General features: G+C 42.2%; 1 protein-coding gene across 1 annotated transcript in view; it reads right to left on the bottom strand.

The window, feature by feature from the left end:
• Nucleotides 1-673: 673 nt before the first annotated feature.
• The window catches only part of ATP10D (ATPase phospholipid transporting 10D (putative)), a 103,563-nt gene continuing 82,193 nt past the window's right edge, over nucleotides 674-22,043 (bottom strand). Inside the window, exons 17-24 of the mRNA XM_080908395.1 lie at nucleotides 19,096-19,402; nucleotides 15,172-15,248; nucleotides 14,440-14,565; nucleotides 12,352-12,552; nucleotides 6,650-6,730; nucleotides 5,405-5,509; nucleotides 2,272-2,459; nucleotides 674-1,229 (exon numbers count right to left, since the gene is read on the bottom strand). Of these exons, the coding sequence (XP_080764521.1) occupies nucleotides 911-1,229; nucleotides 2,272-2,459; nucleotides 5,405-5,509; nucleotides 6,650-6,730; nucleotides 12,352-12,552; nucleotides 14,440-14,565; nucleotides 15,172-15,248; nucleotides 19,096-19,402 (1,404 nt within the window). The 3' untranslated portion in view covers nucleotides 674-910. The remainder of the gene's footprint in view (nucleotides 1,230-2,271; nucleotides 2,460-5,404; nucleotides 5,510-6,649; nucleotides 6,731-12,351; nucleotides 12,553-14,439; nucleotides 14,566-15,171; nucleotides 15,249-19,095; nucleotides 19,403-22,043) is intronic.

Here is a 22,043-nt window from a genome sequence, read left to right as displayed (position 1 = left end):
GAGATTCCCACTGAGGATAACCTGTATCAATTTCAACCCTATGTCTCATTTTGTGGAGAGCACAACCCAGAAAAGTTGTTGAGCACTCTTACAACTATGAACTCTCAAGCGGCCCCTAAAGACTTTTGAAGATGAGATTGTCTCATTTTAACGTGGGTGTTTAGAACCCAGGAGTTGCTCACGGCCTGTAGGCTCAGCTGGTTGCATTTCATGGCCATTTGTCTGTTTCCTAGTTGACAACATCTGTGCATAGGGATTCTCTGCATCTACTCATAATAGTACACAGAGTAGAAGACAGCCTGGTGCTGGTGAAACACACGCCTTTTTTCCTTGCCCTCTTCTACAAAGGCTCTACTTCAGTGTGATGCTGGAGTGACAGTGAGTGATGAACACCTTCAGTTGGGTACCAAAGCCTCCTCTCGTGGGAAATAAAATGCTCTTGGGAATCTGTCCTCAAATGAATGAGTTTTCCTAATGAACAATTTTTTAAAGTATTTTTTTTTTCATAAAGAGAATTCAGGTTGGATCTCACCTAAAGCATTTTCCAAATGCATGAGACTTATCTACAAAATAAATATATCTCAGATAAGTTTCTTTGATAATGTTTGCATTTATAAGACAAATAAAATTTCCTTTACAAAAATCAAAAAAAAGTTTCACAAAAACAGCATATTATGCTGAATTAAATATTCCATTTCCCACACTCTGCTCAGGTAAAACACCATCCCTTGTTTACAAATGTGTCCATAGGTATCCAACTGTAGATAGGTTCTTGGTTTTTCCATGCCAAGCAAAATGCTGATATCCCTTGTACAAAGCAACAGTAATCCTCACTTCTGAGAGACGCCTCTTCTGCATCCTTCCAAACTACAAAGATCATGTGCAACTCTAAGCAGGGTATCCTGCGTTTTTAACTTGCTGAGGGTCCAATCATCTTTGATGCCCCAGGTTCAGAGTAGCCAGGGTCTAGCACTGTCTCACATGTGCTTGGTTCAACAGCACACACTGTTGCTGACTTCATTGCAAAGACAGCAGAAGAACCAGGCGTGGATCTTCCTGACTTAGCAGCTGATTGGCTGGCATACTTAGATGCCACGTGATTGACTTCTGCAGTCCCTCTCCACCTCTTGAGAGCTTCTGCTCTCTCCTCTGGAGGTAGTCTGTCAAAGTACTTGGCTCTGAGAATCGAAGATGGAAACACAGATCCCTGAAGAACTCGGTATACAAACCTGGGTTACAAAAAAACATCATAGAGTTATGTTCCCTTCCATTGCATCAGGGGACCCACGGAGAATGCTGATCAGTTTTTAAAAAATTAGATGTCACTTGGCTTCTGAGATATAGGAAGGTAAGACAGCTACAAAATGGAAATTACAAATCTTAAACTGGGCAGGGTTGTAAGCCTCAATAATTCCAACACTTAGCAGGTTAGAGGGACAGCCAGGAGTTTAAGGGCAACTTAAGCTTGACAGTAAGTTTCAAGCTACTGTGTAAAATCCTGATTTAAAAAAATTCAAAATAATTAAAACTATTAAGCAAACAAGTATTTGTTTAGCATTAGCAGATAGTAGGTACCCTCTAAATGCCTGCCAAACAATCCTAAAGACTTCCTTTCTTCTACTGCCACAATGGCAGTAAACCTCAGCGTGATTTTTGTGGGGGAAACATTCAAAGCACAGAAGATTCTTCCTTATAAGTGAAGAAGGCTCCTGTTAGCAGCTCCAGACCCATAGGAAGCTTCTTTTCTTTTTGGCGTGTGATAGATGCAGTGCACTGTAATAATATAGAGAGAGCCCTTATGAAGTGGCAAGGCTAGGAGGGGTCTGCTCTTCCACCTTTGCCATGGGCAGATGTAGCATCAAGGTTTCATCTTCGAATGAGAGTCATCAGACCAGCCAGTACCTACACATGGGTCTTCCCAACCACCAGAGCTCAGAGCTCAGACATTTCTGTTTGTAAGTTACCCAGCTTGAATATTCTGTTGTAGCTGGAAGACAGACCAAGGCAAAGGGCTCAGGGGATGGCAGAGGAAAAGATAGGACATGATAAATCCTCCGATAATCCCATAAAGCAAAGTTTATTTATTCCTGTAAGCTATCCATCAAATTAGATCTTTCTGTGACAGATGAGTGTATGTATATACACTTACTTAATCTAGTCCTAGAGTTTGGAACAGCTACTGAAGGCAATATTTCAGCTAGCATGTAGGCTGACTTTCTTACTGCTCAACAGGCTGGTCTGCCATTCATTCTCAGCAAACAAATTACATACCTGGGCAAAAGCGCTACGCAGGTTGTAAGAACACAAACCAAGTAGAACACGGGGTCTAGCATGTGCTTCTGCATAATCCCGTAGGGGTTGGAGGGTGGGTTGCAAGTTATGCATAAGGCTCCAAAAGCCAAGGCGAAGAAAAAGTAGGAGAAGATGCTTCCAACAATGACCAGCATGTGGATCCAGGTCTGCAAGACAGAAAGGACCCGGGAAAAAATGCTTATCGATGAAGTATTACAGTCTGTCAAAAAGCTGCTCTGTAAAAAGAACAAGAACATCCTAGCTCTGTGTGGTTCATTTGACGGACCTTTCCACACAAGACATAAGGGTTTATGGCAAGAGCATCATTCAAGAGCGGCTCATGTGAGTGTTCGAATTCTACAAAATTAAATCAAAAGTCAATGGGCAATTCCAATGGCTGATTTAGTTTGTACTGTCCATGTACCCAGAGGTGCTCGAATTCCCTTCTTCGTTTTTATATAATCCCTCATTCGTTTTCAGCCACTCATTGATGTGATTAAGGTGTTACGATAATTCAGTAACCTTCAAATCCTCAGCCATTCACATATATGGTAGAATCTACATTTGCTCAGCCATACTCTTGTTCTCTTCCTTTATTATATTTATTCTTCCATTCAAGTGGCTGACAGCTCTCTACTTGCTTTCAATAAAGCAAGGGCCAATGAGTGGGGATGGATGTTTAGCACTCCCAGGATAGAAGCTTGTAAGAGCTGCTTCCCTTCTTCCATGGTTCTAGTGCAGCACGGGTCACACCCAACAGTGTGTATACTGTTGATGTCAGGAGGCTGGGCTTTCCTCTATCCGGAACACTGTCTTTATAACTCTTGTCTCTAAGACTGTAATTTTCAAACAAGGTGCAACTCACTCTTACTTTGTTTTCCATTATCCAAAGTATTTCCCCAAAGTACGTATCTTTGCAGAATTCACAAAGACTGCTCACATTTTATAATATGTAGCTTCTCAGAAAATGTTGGCTAATTCTTTGATTAACAATATCATGCCTCTAGAACAATAAATTTATTCTTTATTTATGCTTGCTTTATTTTTTTTCTCTTCCTCCCTTCCTCCCTCCCTTCCCTTTTCTCTCTTCTTCCCTCCCTCCCATTCATTTCTCGTTCTCTTTCTCTGCCTCTCCCCCACTTCCTGTTTTTCTTATTCGAATGACTTTCATTGGATTTGAGCACTACTCCAGTTTTTCTCTCTCCTTATGTGCTTTTTCAATTGAGAAGATGACATGGTGGCCCACAGTTGTACCTGAGTTGACATAAGGAAGTAAATGTGCAGAACACTGGGTAAAACTGCTCAGGAAGTGGGAGGTAACCACAAGAGAGTGAGCAAGAGTTTGAAGGCCATGTGATTCATGAGCTCAAAATGACTCTTCTAGAAAAGGCACTGCAAAGTCTATGAGCTCTGGTTGGAATCCTCTGGCAGGAGAGACACTTCTGCAATTTTAGCTTTCTTTCTCCTTGGAGAGAACACTCAACATTGAGTAAAGTGTTGGCAATACACTACTCTACCTCTAAAGCCTGTAACAGAAGCCAGGGAAACAGGACTCCATCAGCTGAAACTGCGACCAGGGACAGTGAGGCAAGAACATTGGAAAATGCTTGCAGTCTGTCCAGACCACTGAGGATCCTGACAAGCACTAGTTCTGCTCCCTGGCCCTCTGCTGGCTCTCCATGGGAATTTCCTGTTTGCTGAACCACAGTTCCTCAATGTAATGTTTCTCAGAACATTTCTACTTGCTTAGGTTATCCAGAACCAATGGTTGTTGCTTTGAATGAGTGAACCCCAACTGGTATGTATGAAGTGTCAGTTCTTTTGGAACACACAAAGCCTGTGGCATATCTTTTGGCAGTACCCAAAGTATCTCTAACAATTGTTTAAAAGTTAAACAGATGTTCAAAGAAGACCAAATGTTACAGATTTCAGATTTCCTTCAGCCAACCTGCTATCTGCATGTTAACATTTTATCACATTTAAGGTTTTAAAAGATCATTTCTGCATAATAAAAGCAAAAGATACCAAAAATACATTCATTCCTACTTTATAACTTGTTAAAATAATTTGATAATATAGGATTGTATATTGTAAACCATAACCTCAGTCAGTGAGTTCCTGTTTGAAACCCATCTATTTACCCTGATGGTAAATACACTCCCCTAATGGCCAGGCATCTTCCTCCTCAGTCACATGGGTTTTGTGAGCACTCACTGAGCCTTCTCTATGACACTGGTTTACATGGTGAACAAAACTGTCCTGAGCCTTGACCTCACAGAGATTGTAATTTGATGAGGAAGACAAACATGAGTCAGATAATCCCATCACTAAATGAATAATATACATTATTTTTAAGCTTTTGATTAAAAGCAAGAGAGTAAGATGAGCTAATGATTGTGTCAGGAAGAGTTGAACAAGAAGGGTGTGTGCCGAGATTCACAATGGTCTAAAATATTATTTTTGAAGTTGGTAAAAGCCACAAATACAAGGTCTGGTGGTTTGAATAGTTATGGCTGCCATGGACTTGTGTGTTTGAATGTTTGGTCATAGGGAGTGGCACTATTTAAAGGTGTGGCCTTTTGGAATAGGTATGGCCTTGTTGGAGGTAGTGTGTCACTGTTTAGGCAAGCTTTGAGGTCTCATATATATATACTCAAGCTATACTTAAGGTGGCACATAGTCTCTTCCTTGCTGCCTTCAGATGAAGGTATAGAACTCTCAGCTCCTTCTCCAGCACCATGTCTGCCTGCATGCTGCCATGCTTCCTGCCATGATGACAATGGACGAACCTCTGAAACTGTAAGCCAGCCCTAATTCAGTGATTTCACTAATAGATACAGTTAAGTAGTGAGGAGAGAATGAACTCATGGTACAGGACCTCAATGACTACAGTCCAGCGCCATCAGTTTGGTCTCAAGGCCGACTGCTATGAAGTGCCTACCAGTGACCGAAACAGAGACAGAGAGGTACCTTTCCCCTTTTCTGGACTCAGTGTCACGGCACCTGGTGACCCCAAGGTTTTCCCTGAAATACCTTCTCCCCCCATTCTCATGGGCTCAGCAGGTCCACCGCTAACAGAAAACATACCCCCAAGCATGAGGAACACACTCACCAAACTCTTACTTTCAATCACCAGGTGGAGGAGAATGATGAACAGAGCTGCTGTGTTCAGGGGATTCCCAAAGGTAAAAATGTCAATGTCGGAGCCCTGGTAGGTCTACAAGGAAAGAAGACGTGGGGAGCATGAGGAACGACACACGTGTGTTGCTGTGACACTATTTTATCTATGGGTCAAATAAGCCTTGAGTATTCTCTGCAGTAGGTCTACGAACTGCTCACTTAGGCAAAAGGACCATTTCCAGGAAAGAGACCGACTCTCCCAGGTAGGCTATCTATATACACTGTGAACTTTTAGATGAAATTCTTCTTCATTCTGAATCACCATTCTGCAAGCTTTTGTTCATAGTTTCAGCTCCTAAAGGCACACAGACATATTGAACGCATCCTACCTAATACACCATTGAAGCAGCAGTTACAATGATCCTAAGCTTGTACCGCGGTGTAGACACGGCCCTCCCCGACCTACACATCTTGAAGTCCTTAGGCCATTTCTCAAATGCTACCATCCCCTGCTTTCTCAGTACCCATTTGTGAATGCTCTTCCCACTGCTTTGTACAAATTCCTCAAGAGGAAGACAGCCATACTATTCAAGGGAGTCGAGTTCAAGTAATTTAATTTGAACAGGGCAGAGACAGCCTAGTGAGCACTGCTGGTTTTTATTCTCAATGGTGTGTTCTACTTTATGACCACACATGTTTCTTTCTAGAATAAGGTGCAGACAGGTACATACAACCATGTCTACTGTGCTCACTGCCAGAGTAAACGTTTAAAGTGAATTTTACTTCACTCTTCATCTACTTCTGTTACTTCCTAACTTATCTGTAAAAAGTGGTTTCTATCACATTTTAAAGATATCCCACATTTAAATTTAATATTCTGGGTGTAAGACTGACAGAATTAACCTCTTAATAGAAGCTCTTATCTTTGTTATACTGTTTTGGCTAATTTATGTGGCCAACATTTAAATGTTACTTAAGCCACTGGAGAAATATCAGTAGACAGTTTAGTGTTAACAAGAGACCCAAGAGAACTTAACTAGGTACTTAATAAAATCTATTAGCTAGCATATTGTGAGGGATTATAAGTCAGTCAACTGGACTGGAGCGTTGGATCAGCTGTTAAAGGCTAGGCTCACAACCAAAACGACGTCAGTCAGCTTAGAGCCAACCGGAGCAAAGCCCATGGAAACATCATTGATCCTTTAACGGCAAACACACCGAGCAAACAATGACTTACAAAGTAAGGAACAAAGAAGCAGACCAGGCTTTGATAAAATGCATCCAACAAGGTGATCCAGAAGGTGAGAGGCAAGTATTCCTGGAAATGAAATACAAATAAGAAAGAAGTAAAATTTAACAAGGGTCAGAGCAAAATAATCTATTGCTTCGTTCTCCGTTTCACGATGCACAGGAGGAGAGAGAAGACATGTTCTCTGTCGTTCCGGTACGGCTGGAGAGATAACACCCATAAAGGAATTCTGATCCATTTAAAGAGTGGCTGGACCACTTTACAAGAAATGGCAAGAGATGTGGGGAGAGGGGCATCCTTATACACTCTGGGATGGATTAGTGCAGCCACTCCGGAAACCAATCTGGAGGCTACTCAATAAAACAGAATTAGTACAAGTATATGATCCAGGTTTAGCACCAGGGAAGCCCCAAAGGATTTTACATCCTCCTTCAGAAATACTTAGAAATCCATGCTCATTGCTGCTGTGGTCAAGAAGCCTAGAAAAGAGAACCAACCTAGATGTCCATCCCCTGATGGGTAATGGAAACATGGAACACAGCCACAGGGAACAGCTGCTCAGCTGTAAAGAGAACAAAATCGTAACAACTGCTGGTGAATAGGAGAGCTTCAAGGAATTGTACTCAGAGAGCCCACACTGGCTCGGAAAGATGCAAGTCACACACTCTTCCTCATGTAGGTTCTAGTGTTGACTCTTGCTTTGTTTGTTGAATATGGAAGGCATGGAAAATCCACTGATTTATAAGCTAATTTAAAAATATGATACATATTTTTTAAAGGAATTTGAACAAAAGTATCCTGTGGGGGATGGAGGGACCATGCTGCTCCCAAAAGGCATGGTTTATTTACTAACTGAAAATCTCAGTGCTAGGCACAGGGTATGCCCTGTGAGTTCTTAGTCATAAAAGCCCCAGGGGCAACAGAAACAACAAACACTATCACGTTGGTCTTGGTTGTCACCATAATTAAATGGGAAGACCCTATTGCTGATACATCCCTTTGGATACAGAGCATACATTAAACCAATCTCAATTGACCACAAAACTTCCTCCTTCCTGGCTAGCTTGCACAGTGCCAGAAGATGCTGCATAGGCTTCTGGGTGAGTGGGGGGTGGGGAGATTAATGCTACAATAGCAACCTGTATGGCACCTAAGAAGTGTTCGCTGGTGCAACAGAGTCATGCTAGTTTGGGGAATAACAAACCACCTTCTGATTAGATATCTGATCTGCTCCAGAGGAGATATTTCATGCCTGCCACTGTAAACCTGGGGAGAACATAAGCCCTGGTTGGGTACCTACCATCGTTATGTTAAATAGTCAGGCAGTCAAGTTGCATTTTAAACATTTGTGTTTATACATACAAATGCAAGCTGCTTTCAACTTTGATCAGAGACATTAAGAATTAAAGCAGAAATTCTTAACTGAACTAATTGCCAAGTATAAGTAACTTTGAGTGCTTACCTATGGGAATTACCTATACCAACCTCCCATCACCCAAGGCTTAGGGAACATCAACTACAGGATAGAAAGGATGCAAGAGTTGGCGGAGGAGGAGGAGGCTGTGATAGGCTGACTTCTGAGTGACATGGCTGTTGCAATGGCTCACCCCATGGCAGCTGTAACTACATCCAATTATCAAGTCCATCAAAAATGCAAAACAGATGGGGGCAGGATGCATGGCTTCGAGTGGAACTCTGGCTCTTTTGTTTAAGTGCTTATACAATGCTTCACTCTATTTGACAAGTCTGCATGAGCAAGAAAATGTCATATTCCTGGTATTATCTTTTCTTAATGTGTCCTTCTAAGTCTTTTTCCCCAAATATAAACACAGACAGAACTGTTCTTGAGAAATCTTATTGTCTCTTGAAGAATAAAGCTTTATAAATATACACATGATTTACATGAGTTCTATTTTTCCAAAGGACTATACTTTGAACCTTTACGTAATATCATTTCCTTTTCATGTTCTTTGTCTTCTGTAAAACCGAACAATGGAGACTCATTGTTTCTAGCTTGTAATGCCCTGGATGCTCTTTCGCTATTTCTTTATTGGTGATGACGGCGGTATGTGTCCTTCTTCACCCAAGTGTTCATAGAATCTCAGAAATGAATAGCATGGTACAACAGATTGTATTGTGTCAAACAGGAGAGTTTAACAAAACGCTGTGCATGAAGAAATGATCATAGGATTAAAGGGCTGGATGCATGGGCTCAATTTTACTAAGAACAATAATGCATTAGCTGGATTACAGAAAGGGGTTTTTAACTCACTCCTGTAACACTTGCCATTGAAAACTTCCTTTCCCAGAGACATGGACTTAGCTGGGGCCTGGGATGCAGAACTGTGTTCAGTGGATCCTACCACAGAGTCCAGCACCTGGTTAGACTGGATGGCTCTAGGAAAGCTCAGTGTTTGGTTCAAGGGGAGAGGATGCTAACTAAAGGCTTGTGCAGATCTCTTCCTCCTGGCAGCTGAATGAATGTGTGGCTCCTCTTTGCTAGCTGTTTCTGTCAGGTGTGGACACTGAAACATCGACTATGGGAAATAACGTTCAAGTCCAAATAAAGTGTGAGAAAATAAAAGCTCTTCCGTCAAATTTATGTGTATGCCTGATTGTTCAAAATAAAAACACTGAGTTCTTAATGTGCCAGGGAATGGTGTATATGTCGTTTTCATTAGTTCTACTCCATTTCTAGAGAGTAAACCAACTGAAGGTGACAAGGTCACACACCAGAGAATCAGAAAGTTAACTCTTCCAAAATACTCCATAATTCCAAACCCATGCTTATCTATGACAGTGTCTTCAAGGGAGCCCTTGGGGACCAGCACACAGATTTCTGATGTCTAATCTTACTATGCTCTGCCCAGCACTTTCCTAGATGACCTTCCCAACCTCACCCACCTGCTTCAGCTCTGTCCCTGGGAATGGCACATGCCCCTGGACTGGGCAACAAGAAGAAGACAGTTCTAGCCTTGGTGATAAACACCAGAGAAGGTGTATGACAAGCACTAGACTAAAGCATCAAAGCTAGACAGGTATAATTGCTTAGAGGAATATGTGCTGCTCCCATTTCCCCAGAGTATGTAGCAGTTTGAGTTTACGCATTTCTCTTTTTCAGTAGGTTAGCCCAAGGCCTTCCTTCTTGTTTTCTCTTCTTTCTTTACCTCCCACCCCCTTCTTTCCTTGTTCCTTTTTCCCCCCTTGTCCATTACAAATGTGAACATTTTGGCAATCCTCCTTCTCATTACTGGAACTACTAACCACTTAGGGCTGCTCAGTTTTGCTCATACATACGTGTTTAAGGCTCCTTGCTCACCTCTGTTGGTATCCTCATAATGCTCATATAACACTTTACATTCTGGCCTCAACACCACAGTGGGAAGCCAAAGAACTAAATAGGCCATCAGAGCTGTCTGCAGCACAGCACAATGGCACACCACTTGGGCCTGGAGATCAGATCCAATTGTAATACTCACTAGCTCAGCACCAAGAGAGGTTACCAAAGCCAACACCTTATGCTTGTCTTATGCTACCTACAAAGTTGAGGCAGCCCCTCCCTTGAGGGACATTTGGGGGATTAAATTACATTAAGCACTTAGAACAATGTCTTCTGTTGCATAAATTTCCTGTTACAACCATGTTGGCTGGTCGTATATCTTGAGAAGGAGGAATCAGAAACAAGAGTAGTTAGAAGCCACCCTAGGTGATAGGCTACCCTTCCTATTACCCATAATTCTTCAGGGGAGAGATGATAAGGGAGCCAAATACAGGGAAGCAGGAGAGGAACCAGTGCTGAGTGTCTAGGGCCTAGAGATCAGTGGAGTGGAGATGTGAGTCTCTCAGGAGCCATGTAGACTAGATTAAGGCTAACAGGTGGCCTTCTTGGAGGTGGAAAACCATTTTGGCATGGTCTGCAATGGTGAGCTCTATGAGGCAAGGTCCCAAAGAGACTTCATCTCAGGACTGCTTCTTGCAGCTGATATGCCTTTTCTGTCATTGTTAAATTAATACTATTGTATAATTGTATAATAATCCCTAGGCATTAGCCCACCCTATTGATCAGATTTCCTGCAGATCAGCATAAAGTTTCATGAATTAATGCTCCTTCGATGAATTAAAGATTTTATAGAAATCCTGATTTGATCTTAGGAAGAAGGTTTTAAGAGATGGCTTTAGTTGTTCTGCTAGAAAGATTTAATAAAATTAGAATCAAGAATAGAATGAGCCTAGTCCTCAAAATAGTAAGTAAAGGCTGCATATTAAGAAGTACAATGAGCTTTGATAATTACACTAAAAAGAGATATAGGCTTGAAACAAATTTGTGTTCAATCAAAACCATTCAGGTTCAAGGATGGAGCAACAGGTCTGCACTATGACAATACAAGGCCAGGTGAAAACTGCTGCTTTGAACTTATAATGAACTTATGGAATGAAACACGACTTTAAACTTAATATTGACTTCTTTTTTGCAACTCCCATTTTAAATAACATTTATTCTCTGAGGTAATTTTCTAAATGACTTTTGTCTATTAAAAGGCCAGAGAAAAGAAATAAAAGTGATGGTTTGGCTTTGGGGACTCTGAGTCATCCATCCATCCATCTATCCATCCATCTATCCATCCATCCATCCATCCATCCATCCATCCATCCATCCATCCATCCATCCATTCAACCATCCAAAGGTAGTAGTGTAGCCATTTTCCACTTCACCCGGTATGTATGTGTCTATTTGAGTAATATTTTTCCTTTCCTCTATGTTTCAAAAAGAGTTAACCAGCCTGGCCAGAGAAGGTAGTGCTAGCAATAAATCCTTTACCTCATCCTCTGGTTCTATACAGCAAGGGCTAGTTATCACAAACCAGCAGTGTTTGGCTTTAGTATAGCAAAGAATTTAAGAAAGGTAAATATTACCATTGCTGCCTCCAAGACCAGGAAACCCTGTAGATGTTGGGAAGGTCCCTAGCAGGAGCCACTCTGATCACTTCCATCTCGTGTGGCACCAGACTCTGAAGAATTTAACTCAGGAACCAGAATGAGCCGGTTCCACACCCTGGTTCTATCATATATTATTAACTCTGTGAGCTTGGGAGACATTACTGACTACATTTGAGAAGCAGATCCTCATTTTGGAGTAGGAAAAATACTATCTCAAAAGGTGTCTGTGTGAAGATAAACAAGACAGAAAAAGAGTCCCTGGGAAGCCTAACAGGTTGCACAGTGGGGTTTAGCAAAGGTCAGCAGGCATTAGGAAGGTTGCAAACCCTAAATTTCTTCTCATAAGTAATAAGATCTTTTAAAGATTTATGTCAATACCACAGGCCACTGACCTAACATCTGCCACGTGGACAGTGCAGTGGTCCTTAACTTGGGGGTTACAGCTTCTCTAAAAGTCACATAATTGGTATGACACAGACCGAATATTTACATTATAATTCATAACAGTAACAAAATTAGTTATGAAATAGCAACAAAACATTGTTATCATGGGGGGGCACTACAACATAAAGAACTGTATTAAAGAAACACAGAGTTAGGAAGGTTGAGAACCATGGGCAGAGAGCATCAAAAGCAACCAGGCATGTTAAATACTCCTGACTATCTTATAGTATCTGGGCCTGGCTGACTGGAAACATGCTGGCTTTCACCATGCAAAGCGTTGGCTGACACACTTCTGTTTGAACACTTACCTCTGATCGCTGACCGCTTCGGTAAAGTTCAGGCAGCTGCAGGAGGGTGTCTGCTGAAACATCTTTCTCCAGAACGCCATAAATAATGGGTGGGACGGATGTGAAGAGGAGATTGAAGAAGATCAGAACCCAATAGTCAGTCATAGATGTTCCTGAAAACCCACAAAAGAACTGGTACCAGAAAAGGAGATTCACATAGGCCTGGGGACACAAAGAAAGATGTTCAGATCTTAGAGACATCCGTATGCACTGTGAATGGGTATCCTACATGCTACACCGCTGAGTCCCACACCTTTAATCTTCTGTGGCTTTGCCCACAACCACAGATGGAAGAAGACAACTTGTCATGTAGTTCTTTAATTTTGGTTTGTTTCTAATGGACAACTCACTAAATTATACCCACACTAGTGATTTGTGGTACTGCTGGGACGTCTTCTAAATGGTTTACGACTAATTCATTTAGTCTTCATAACAACTTGGGAATCACGGTTGCTCCTATTTTACAGGTGATGAACTAAAAGTATTCCTGATTCATCAAAATATATACGTGCAAATAGTAGTCTCTACTGAGATGGTGACAGGAACCAAGGTCAGATGCTAAACTTATTAGGTCACCATGGCACAGTCTAGGAATGGGATTAGTGTCTCTATAAACTGGATCTCTGCTGGCTTTCCTCAACCCTGAGATGTAGCCAGAAAGGCCCATTACCAAAGCCCCTCCACACCCAGTCTCTGATCTCGGACTTCTACCTCCTGGATTGCAGGAAGATTTCCATTGTTATTACTGGAACACTTCCTCATGACAAACCACTGAGCGGCAAAGCGAGCACGACATTTGCACAAAGCTCCCCAGACACCTATCTGCTATGTAAATGGCATAGTTGCAGATTTTTGCAATCTAGATGAAGAGCACAAAGGGGAACGTCTGGCCCAGAGAAGACACATCACACATGTACTTTTTCCCTACCATCCTGCCCAGGTATTTCTTAGTAGAAACGGTGCCAACAGAAGGGGCGGCATTCAGTCACCTTGAGATTGAGGGTCTCAAAGTGTGGGCTTCTCATGCCAATACTGGATGGTCTCTTTGGAAGAAGCGTGGGGAAGTGGCTGTCCTAGAGGTTGGTCCTTCCCCTAGTATCATGTATTAAACAAGGCCAGCAGAGCAAAAATTCTACTTTCAAAGACAAAGAGTAAATGCAGTCTAGAGACCATAACGGAGTTATACAGTCCATGTCGGAGAATCAGATGGATGTGTGAGGAAGAAAACTCAAGCCCAGTATGCTGCTATATGTCTGCAATCCTAGCAATCAGCATGCTGAGGCAGGGGGATTATTACAAGTTTGAGGTACTCCTGGACTACACAGTGGACTCCAGGTTATCCTGGACACTGCCTTAAAAATAATTTTAAAAAGAGAAGGAAGGACAAGAGGGAGGGAAGAAGCATCACAGGTGTGTTTCATTGAAATGGAATGCTAAAGGTTAGACACCAGGATTCCCAAGCCATGTCTGATTTTTCCAAGCAGTAATAATGCCATGATCACAAAATATCCACCAAGCATAAATAGATTTCTACTGGCTGAGTGGAAAAATCCTTGCAATTGGGTTTTCCTCTCTCACTCTTTTAGATATATTACAAAAGTCACTGTTTGGGGCAACGGCCTTATTTATTTATTTAGTTATTTACTTACTCATTATTATTACTGATTTGCCTCTACAAGTACCACAGAACCAAACATTTTCATTTTCTCCCAACAACTTGAAACACTTCATAATCCTGCTTGTCACCATCTTTTTAGAGAAGGTCAAAAATTGGATTTTAAGTGAACCCGTCGGGGCTTAATGGAATGGAAATGCACAGGGAGCAGAGCGTGCCAGCAGATGGACAGGTCCAGCAATTTGTTGTCAATGGTTTAGACACACACATTCCCAGATTATCTCTGGAAAGACATCTAGAACAGTTTCCGCTGTCTCCAGATGCTAATAAACACAGCAAGTTAGCACCGTCACCCTCCTCTTCAACCCTGAGACAACCAGCAGCAGAAGGTTGGGCTGGAGAGGCAGGTGACAAGTTCTCCGCAGGTTACATACCACATTCTTGTAGAAAAAATAGAGAATCATGTTGGAGAGCCGTGTGTAACACCAGTGCCCATGCACGAGAAGAAGCTTGCTGAGATGTCTGAACTGAGAAATGGCAAAGTCACTGGCCATCACAGCCTGCAGGGGAGACAGAAAGGGAAGGCTGGGCAAAGGAACATGCTAGAACACACACAGGCTAGCAGGTGCAGCCTGAGCAGCAGTAACTCCCATCAGTTAACTAACCTTCCAAGCAGATCCAGGAAGAGAGAGAGATCGTACATACATATATACATGCACATACACACACACACACACACACACACACACACACACACACACACACACGGGGTGGGGGAGACAGACAGACAGACAGACAGACAGGCAGGCAGAGGTACATCTTCCTCATCCTCGTGTCTCCTTTTCTTTCCCTCCTTCCACCCCAGTACTCCACATTTTTCATACTATGCGTTCAAATGGGGGTAGGTATTTTTCAGTGAGAATTTATCAAGGCCATCACATGCCTACAAAGTGAAATCTTGCAATGTACATGAGCTTTTTAATAAAAAGAGAGCTCAGGAACGCAGCAGAGACTAGCCAGAACTACATAACGGTCACAATAGTGTCCACTGGTGGACCGGCTGAAGGTTCAGCCTCCTTCACTCCCCACACCATAGCTTCATTGTCCCACTACACTTTTATCATGGAGGCTTTCCTCCATAGGTGGATTATGGGGGTGGTGCTCACCTGCAAGCCTTCTTGACCCGAGACACCGATCCCAATGTCAGCCACCTGTATCATGCTCACGTCATTGGCACCATCACCTTCACGAGGCAGAAGAAAACAGGAGACACAGGGGAGGAGTAAATATTCAAACTGGAAATCTAGTGGCTATTCAAGTGAACAAGTTGGCTATATAAGCTTTATCCCATCTTCCAGAGTTACTTAGAAACTAGTTAAGCAGAATTAGATGTAACATCCCACTGCCATTAGAGAAACTTCCAAACTCAATACTGTTTTTAAATCCTTCGTGTGGTGTATCTTGAGTCTATTGCTGGGCTAGAAAGATGCCTCAGTGGTTAAAAGCACTGACTGCTCTTCCACAGGTTCTGAGTTCAATTCCCAGCAAACACATGGTGGCTCACAACCATCTATAATGGAATCTGATGCCCTCTTTTGGTATGTCTGAAGAGTGACAGTGTACTCACATACATTAAATAAATAAATTTTAAAAGTCTGTTGTTGTGACCACTTGAGGAACGGGCTTATTTCATCTCATGAATCGTAATGTATGACCTAGGGAAATCCTTAGGAACTCAAGACTTACATACAGGCATATGGAACCTGTGATAGCTTGAATATGCTTGAACTAGGGACGTGTGTCCTTGTCACAGTAGGTGTGTCCTTGTTGTATGAAGTGTGTCACTGTGGAGGTGGGCTTCTAGACCCTCCTCCTAGCCACGTGAGAGCCGGTCTTCTGTCTGCGACTGGATTGAGATGTAGAACTCTCAGCTCTTCCCATGCCTGCCTGGATGCTGCCATGCTCCCACCTATTTGACAATGGACTGAACCTATAAGTCAGTCCTAATTAAATGCTGTCCTTTATAAGAGTTGCCTTGGTCTTATATCTATTTACAGCAGTAAAACCTAACTAAGACAGAAGTTGGTATGTGGTACCAGGGTATTGCTGTGATAGGCCACCATACTTTTCTTTGGAAGAATGCAGACATGGAGACTCTGGATTTCTAAAATGGTGACATGCTTTCAGTGGTGCTAAATGGACCATATGGTAAGAATATGGAAGGCATTGGTGCTGGGTATGACTTGAACTGTGGGGACCTGGCTCAAGAGTTTTCAAAGGAGAACAATGTTAATATATGGCCTAGAGACTGTTCTTGTGTTATTTCAGTGAAAAACATGGCTGCTTTTTGCCCTTTTCTGAAAACTGTCTGGGGCTAAAGTGAAAAGATTCAGATTAATTGCATTGACAAAGGAAGTCTCAACAAAAAGCCCAATTTAGACTTTATCCTGTGGTTCAGTCTTATGAAAGTATTTTGATCAAACATAGCAAGCTTAAAAAGCAAAAATACAAAATGTATTATTCAGAGAATAAAGGGGCACCAGGAAATAGAATGAAGTGAATCCTATATTCAAGGAGATAAACAGATTAAGGGAGTGGTGACTTCAAGGCAAGAATCCACATTGCTAAATTTATTGTTTACGCTTTTGCATTTGAACAGGAGGTTTAGTTGCAGTTTTCATTTAGACTTTTAATCTGGAATGTAAGGGGGTGGTTCTGATGCTCTGATTGGCAATCTCTTTATTGACACTGAAGGTCCTCACCCCCGATTGGTTTTTGATCTATTAATAAAGCTGACAGTAGCCAATGGCTGGACCTTTGGGTTCCCTCAGGCTAGGAGAGAGGAGGAGAATTGTGACACTGAGGGGAGGTAAATGGAATGAACTTGGAACTGCAGGTGAGTTCTTCCAAAATGTAGGTAGAAAGAGAAAGCAGCCCATGGGCTTCACAGAATGTAATTGGACAACTGAATTGAGGGAGGATTTAGAGGGGTTGAGCTAGGAGTAAAGGTGACTAAGCAACCAAGCTGAGAGCAGATTTAGAGGTGTTTAGCCAGGAGTACCAGAGGGAAGGGCACACCAGCCATGGGAGGCTTAGAAGTGCCCAGCCATTGAGTTAAAAAGCATATTAAAAATAAGCTAATCTCTCTCTCTCTCTCTCTCTCTCTCTCTCTCTCTCATTCCCTTCCTACCTCCCCCTCCTGTGTGTGTGTGTGTGTGTGTGTGTGTGTGTGTGTGTGTGTGTGTGTGTATTTCATCCACAGATCCAAGACAGATCCTGGGTAGGTGTGGCCATGCATCCAGCCAGGAACACAAAGCAGGATATACAGAACAACATGCTATACTGGAATGAACTATGATCTAGAAATGGAGAACATAGGCTTTTGATCCAGATCTTGAAAAATAATGGCCATGAAAAGTTTTGGTCCAGGCATAATGGTACACATCTTTAATCCTATGAGACAAAAGCAAAAGATCTCTGCATTTAAGGCCAGCCTGGGACAGAGAAAGTTCTAGATGCAGAAAAGCTGAAGTCCAGGTGAGGTGGTACACACCTTTAATCTTAGCACTCAGGAGACAGAGTCATGCAGACCTCTGAGGTCAATCTACAAAGCAAGTTCTGGGACAGCCAAAAAAAAGAAGCAGGGTAGAGTTAATTTGGAAGAGAAATTCTCAACTGAGAAAACAGGTCTGCCTTAGTTAGGGTTTCCATTACTGTGAACAGACACCATGACCAAAGGAACTCTTATGAAGGACAACATTTAATTGGGGCTGGCTTGCTGATTCAGAGGTTCAGTTCATTATCATCAAGGCACACCCTGTTCCTTTGGGATACTACATGTGTCATCTCTCCGTTTTTGTCACTGTCTTTGCAGTTCCCACTTTACCCTGAGTCTCACTGGGCTTTGTTTACATGCCATTTTCTCACTAGAAGATTCTTCTCAGGTCCCCTTTAAGTCAGCTGCCTGTTTTTAGGTTCCAGAGCTTTCCAGCATGCCCCATCCTCTCTACCACATGGTTTTACAGTGGTAAACAGAGACACTGGTCTCCTTCAACACTAGAAGCCACTTGCAGATATGACACAAAAGATGGCTTCTCTGCCATTTCTATGATGTCTTTAACTTTTACCCAGGTGAAACAGCTGCAACTGATCAAAAAACTGAGTTTAAAATGGCAAATCTTTTCCCTCATTTTTTCAATAGCATTTGCTAACTGATATTTTCCATATTTACATTTAGTTGCTCATTTATTTGTGTCAGCTCTATGCGACATAAGAAAGGCATCAGTTACAGATATTGTTTTATAGCTATTGCCTGGGGGGTTAGGGGGAAGCAGAAAAATGTCAGTCAAATATATGCATTGAATGGATAAATGTTTTGTATAAGTAAATTTAACTTTTCTGAAAATAGGGCGCCTGAGGTTTTCAGTTCCACAGTTCAATATCGAACTCTAGGTGACTAAGTTGATTTGGGGGTCTAAGACACAACCAACAGGATATTCTCATACTTTTCTCTGTGTGCCATCTGTAACATCAGGTTCACAGTGGGGACCAGAGAGGCAGAAAGTGAGTAAAGTCATACAGACAGAAGTGGAGTGAAGAAAAGAAAGTGCAACTGGAAAAAAAGTACAGAATTATAAGGAGATGGATGGATAGATGGATGGATGGATGGATGGATGGATGGGTAGATAAATGGATGGATGGATGGATGGATGGATGGATGGATGGATGGATGGATGGATGGGTAGATAAATGGATGGATAGATGGATGGATGGATGGATGGATGGATGGATGGATGGATGGGTAGATAAATGGATGGATGGATGGATGGATGGATGGATGGATGGATGGATGGATGGATGGATGGATGGATGGATGGGTAGATAAATGGATGGATGGATGGATGGATGGATGGGTAGATAAATGGATGGATAGATGGATGGATGGATGGATGGATGGACGGACAGACGGATGGATATGTGCAGTATATTATATACAGAAGGAAAGACAGGCAAAGAACCAGCCCCTGGGAACACATGAAGCAAAGCACAGGGCAGGGTCCCCACCCTCCCACCCTCCCACCTCCACTCACCAATAGCCAGGGTCATCACGTGGAGATGGTTTCGAACCAGTTTCACCACCTCACTTTTTTGGAGCGGGGTGGCGCGGCAGCAGATCACAGCTTGGCACCATGCAGTCAGCTCAAGGAGCTGCCTTTGCAGACTCTCCTGCAGGGCAAACTCCAGGGTCTTCCCAGTGATAACAAGTCCCGAACGTCCTGGGGCCTGAGGGTTAGGAGGTTGAGGAAGGCTCTTTTTTGGTGATGCCAGCTCCGGAGACGCTTGAGTTCTCTTTTGAAGTTCTTCCAAAATTGCACTCATCAGCATCCCACAGGCATCCTTGAACAAAGAGGTAGAGACTGTTAACCTCGGGCACCACTGGAGAGCTCGTTCAGTTTCTCCTTCTTTAGCAATTCCCAGATCTCAGCTGCCTTGGGTAGTAAACCTTAGGTGAGACCACTCTATATCTTTTCATTATGCAGCGCTCTCGTGGGCTTCTGTGGATCTGAGGCCAGGTAAGAAGGAAGCACCACAGATACAATTTTTACAGCTAAAATGCCTACATTGGTTGCAACACTTCATCATATCAGTTGCGTCTCTTCCCCAGAAGTGGATCTCCAGAGTCCTCGGGTCTCACGTCACCAACTTCACACCGTTTGGCATTAAGCAAACACATCAATTCCCTCATCTGTAAAAGGTACCCATTGCCTCCAACTCAATACAGCTGTGAGGACCAACTGAGATATACAGATGTTTAAGGCAGTGACTAACATTTGCATCTTTTTATTTGACACATTAATCCTCTCAGAAGCATTTGAGGAAGTCTATGAGAAAATATTCTGGGCCTGGGACACTGGTCCACACTGAGCTTCTACTCTGGTCAGGATGGTCTTAGTGGTGTTTATCACACCAGTTTTCTGTGCATCTGCATGCCACCGGACACAGGAAATGCTATAAAGCTAGTTACCCCTTCTAATCTGTCTGGGTTCGGTTGTTGCTGTTTCAGAGACTATACCTCTGTCCTAACATATGCTATACCCCAATTCCCTAACTCATTTTTCAATCCTTGTAGTGAAGAGAAAAGATAAAATATAAAAGTACGTTCTGGCTAGAGACAGCTCATCAGTGCAGAGCATCTCCTGCTCTTGCAGAGGACCAGAGTTTAGCTCCCAGCACTTCCTAGAACAGCACTTCTTAACCTGAGGGGATCTAAGGACCCTTTCAATGGGGTGGCTGAAGACCATCAGAAAACACAGATAGATGCTTTACATTCTGATTCATAACAGTATCAAAATTACAGCTCTAAAGAGGCAATAAAAATAATTTTACGGTTGGTGTCGCAGCCTTAGAAAGGGTGAGAGACACTGCTCTAAAAGCTGATACACACCTTAACTCAGGTTTCAGTGGGATCCAACATGCTCTTCTGGACCCTGGGGGCACTCTGGATTCTGAACTTACACATGCATAAACCCATGCCCTCAAAAACTCACACAGAAACTCAACTTCAAATATTTGCTGAGTAGACTCTACTCACAATGACTAACTAGCAGTGAATGAACTCAGAAAGCGCTGCATTGACTGACCACTAAGTCTAGACCTAAGATCTTACACTGGGAGACGTAAAGTCATCTTGAAACAGTTTATTGGTATAAGAACATCCATGACTGATTTTTTAAAAACTTTTTAGTGCTAATTTACTAAGCATTTGTTTGTTTGTTTGTTCGTTTGTTTACTTATTTATTATTATAAGTACACTGTAGTTGTCTTCAGACACACCAGAAGAGGGCATCAGATCTCATTACAGATGGTTGTGAGCCACCATGCGGTTGCTGGGATTTGATCTCAGGACCTGTGGAAGAGCAGTCAGTGCTCCTAACCATTTAGCCATCTCTCCAGCCCTACCATGCATTCTCTAACCCACGATAAAATACAAGGGAGAAAAAAAAGTAGGAACAGATACAAGAGCATGATGCAACAGACTTGATGATGTTAAATGTAATCATCACGAATGAGTTCGCACAGTGCTGGGGTCTTTAATTGGTGGAGCCCTATGGACGGTCATGAGAGTATGACCATCCTTGTGAAGGAATGGGTGCTGTTCTTTCACAATGAGTTAGTCTATTACAAACAGACTCATTCCAGGAATAGACAGGGAGAGAAGCTAGCCTAGCTCACCTTACCCTTGGCTAGTTGAGCTTTCGACCATCACCACCTGTGCACATAAACCCATGGAATGCTCTCCACCATGGGACACCCACCAGAAGCTACAGCTGGCACATACTTAGGAGCTTTCAAACTGTGGGCTATAGCAAACCTCTTACCTTCTCTACTGGACTCAGCTCACAGAGTTTCTCATAGCACCTCAAAATAGACAAAGTCTAAAATGAAGCAACCCAACCACCTTAACCTTAGAACAAATGGGATCCTATGTACCTCTAAATCCATGAAGGAAAAGTCACATGTGCCTATTATAGACCCAAAATAGAATAGGAAAACTATTTATACAAATGTTTTTGAGTTTGATGAAATTGATATATCATGGTTTAGAAATCAGGATACTTAATAGTCTTTGAAAGTCAGAATATTCCATCGGAGGTGGTGTTTATAGTGGAACATAATATATTAATATAAAACTCTTCATAGCGTTGACATTATATAGTAGAGTTTACAGTCTAGATAGTCTTCATAATACAGCTGTGAATCACTCGTAGCTTTATGAATACACATAGATGTTTAATCTATGTTTTATTTTTAGCAGTATGCACAGACACATATTCACATGTACACACATATACACAAATGCACATACTTATACATTCATGCACATATATGTATACATATAGTCTTGAATGTTCATGAATTCTAGATTTATGAGTTCAGGTACTTGTTACCATTTATTTTTAATCTATACTCTCAAGATTTTGGAACCCTATACTGCCAGGAAAAGTGACCATGTGATCACTTGGGTCATGTGATATAT

Source organism: Micromys minutus (assembly GCF_963924665.1).
Source record: "Micromys minutus genome assembly, chromosome: 1".
Classification (NCBI taxonomy): domain Eukaryota; kingdom Metazoa; phylum Chordata; class Mammalia; order Rodentia; family Muridae; genus Micromys; species Micromys minutus.
The sequence above is the reverse complement of the archived record's forward strand: the minus strand, read 5'-3'. Positions and strand labels throughout refer to the sequence as shown.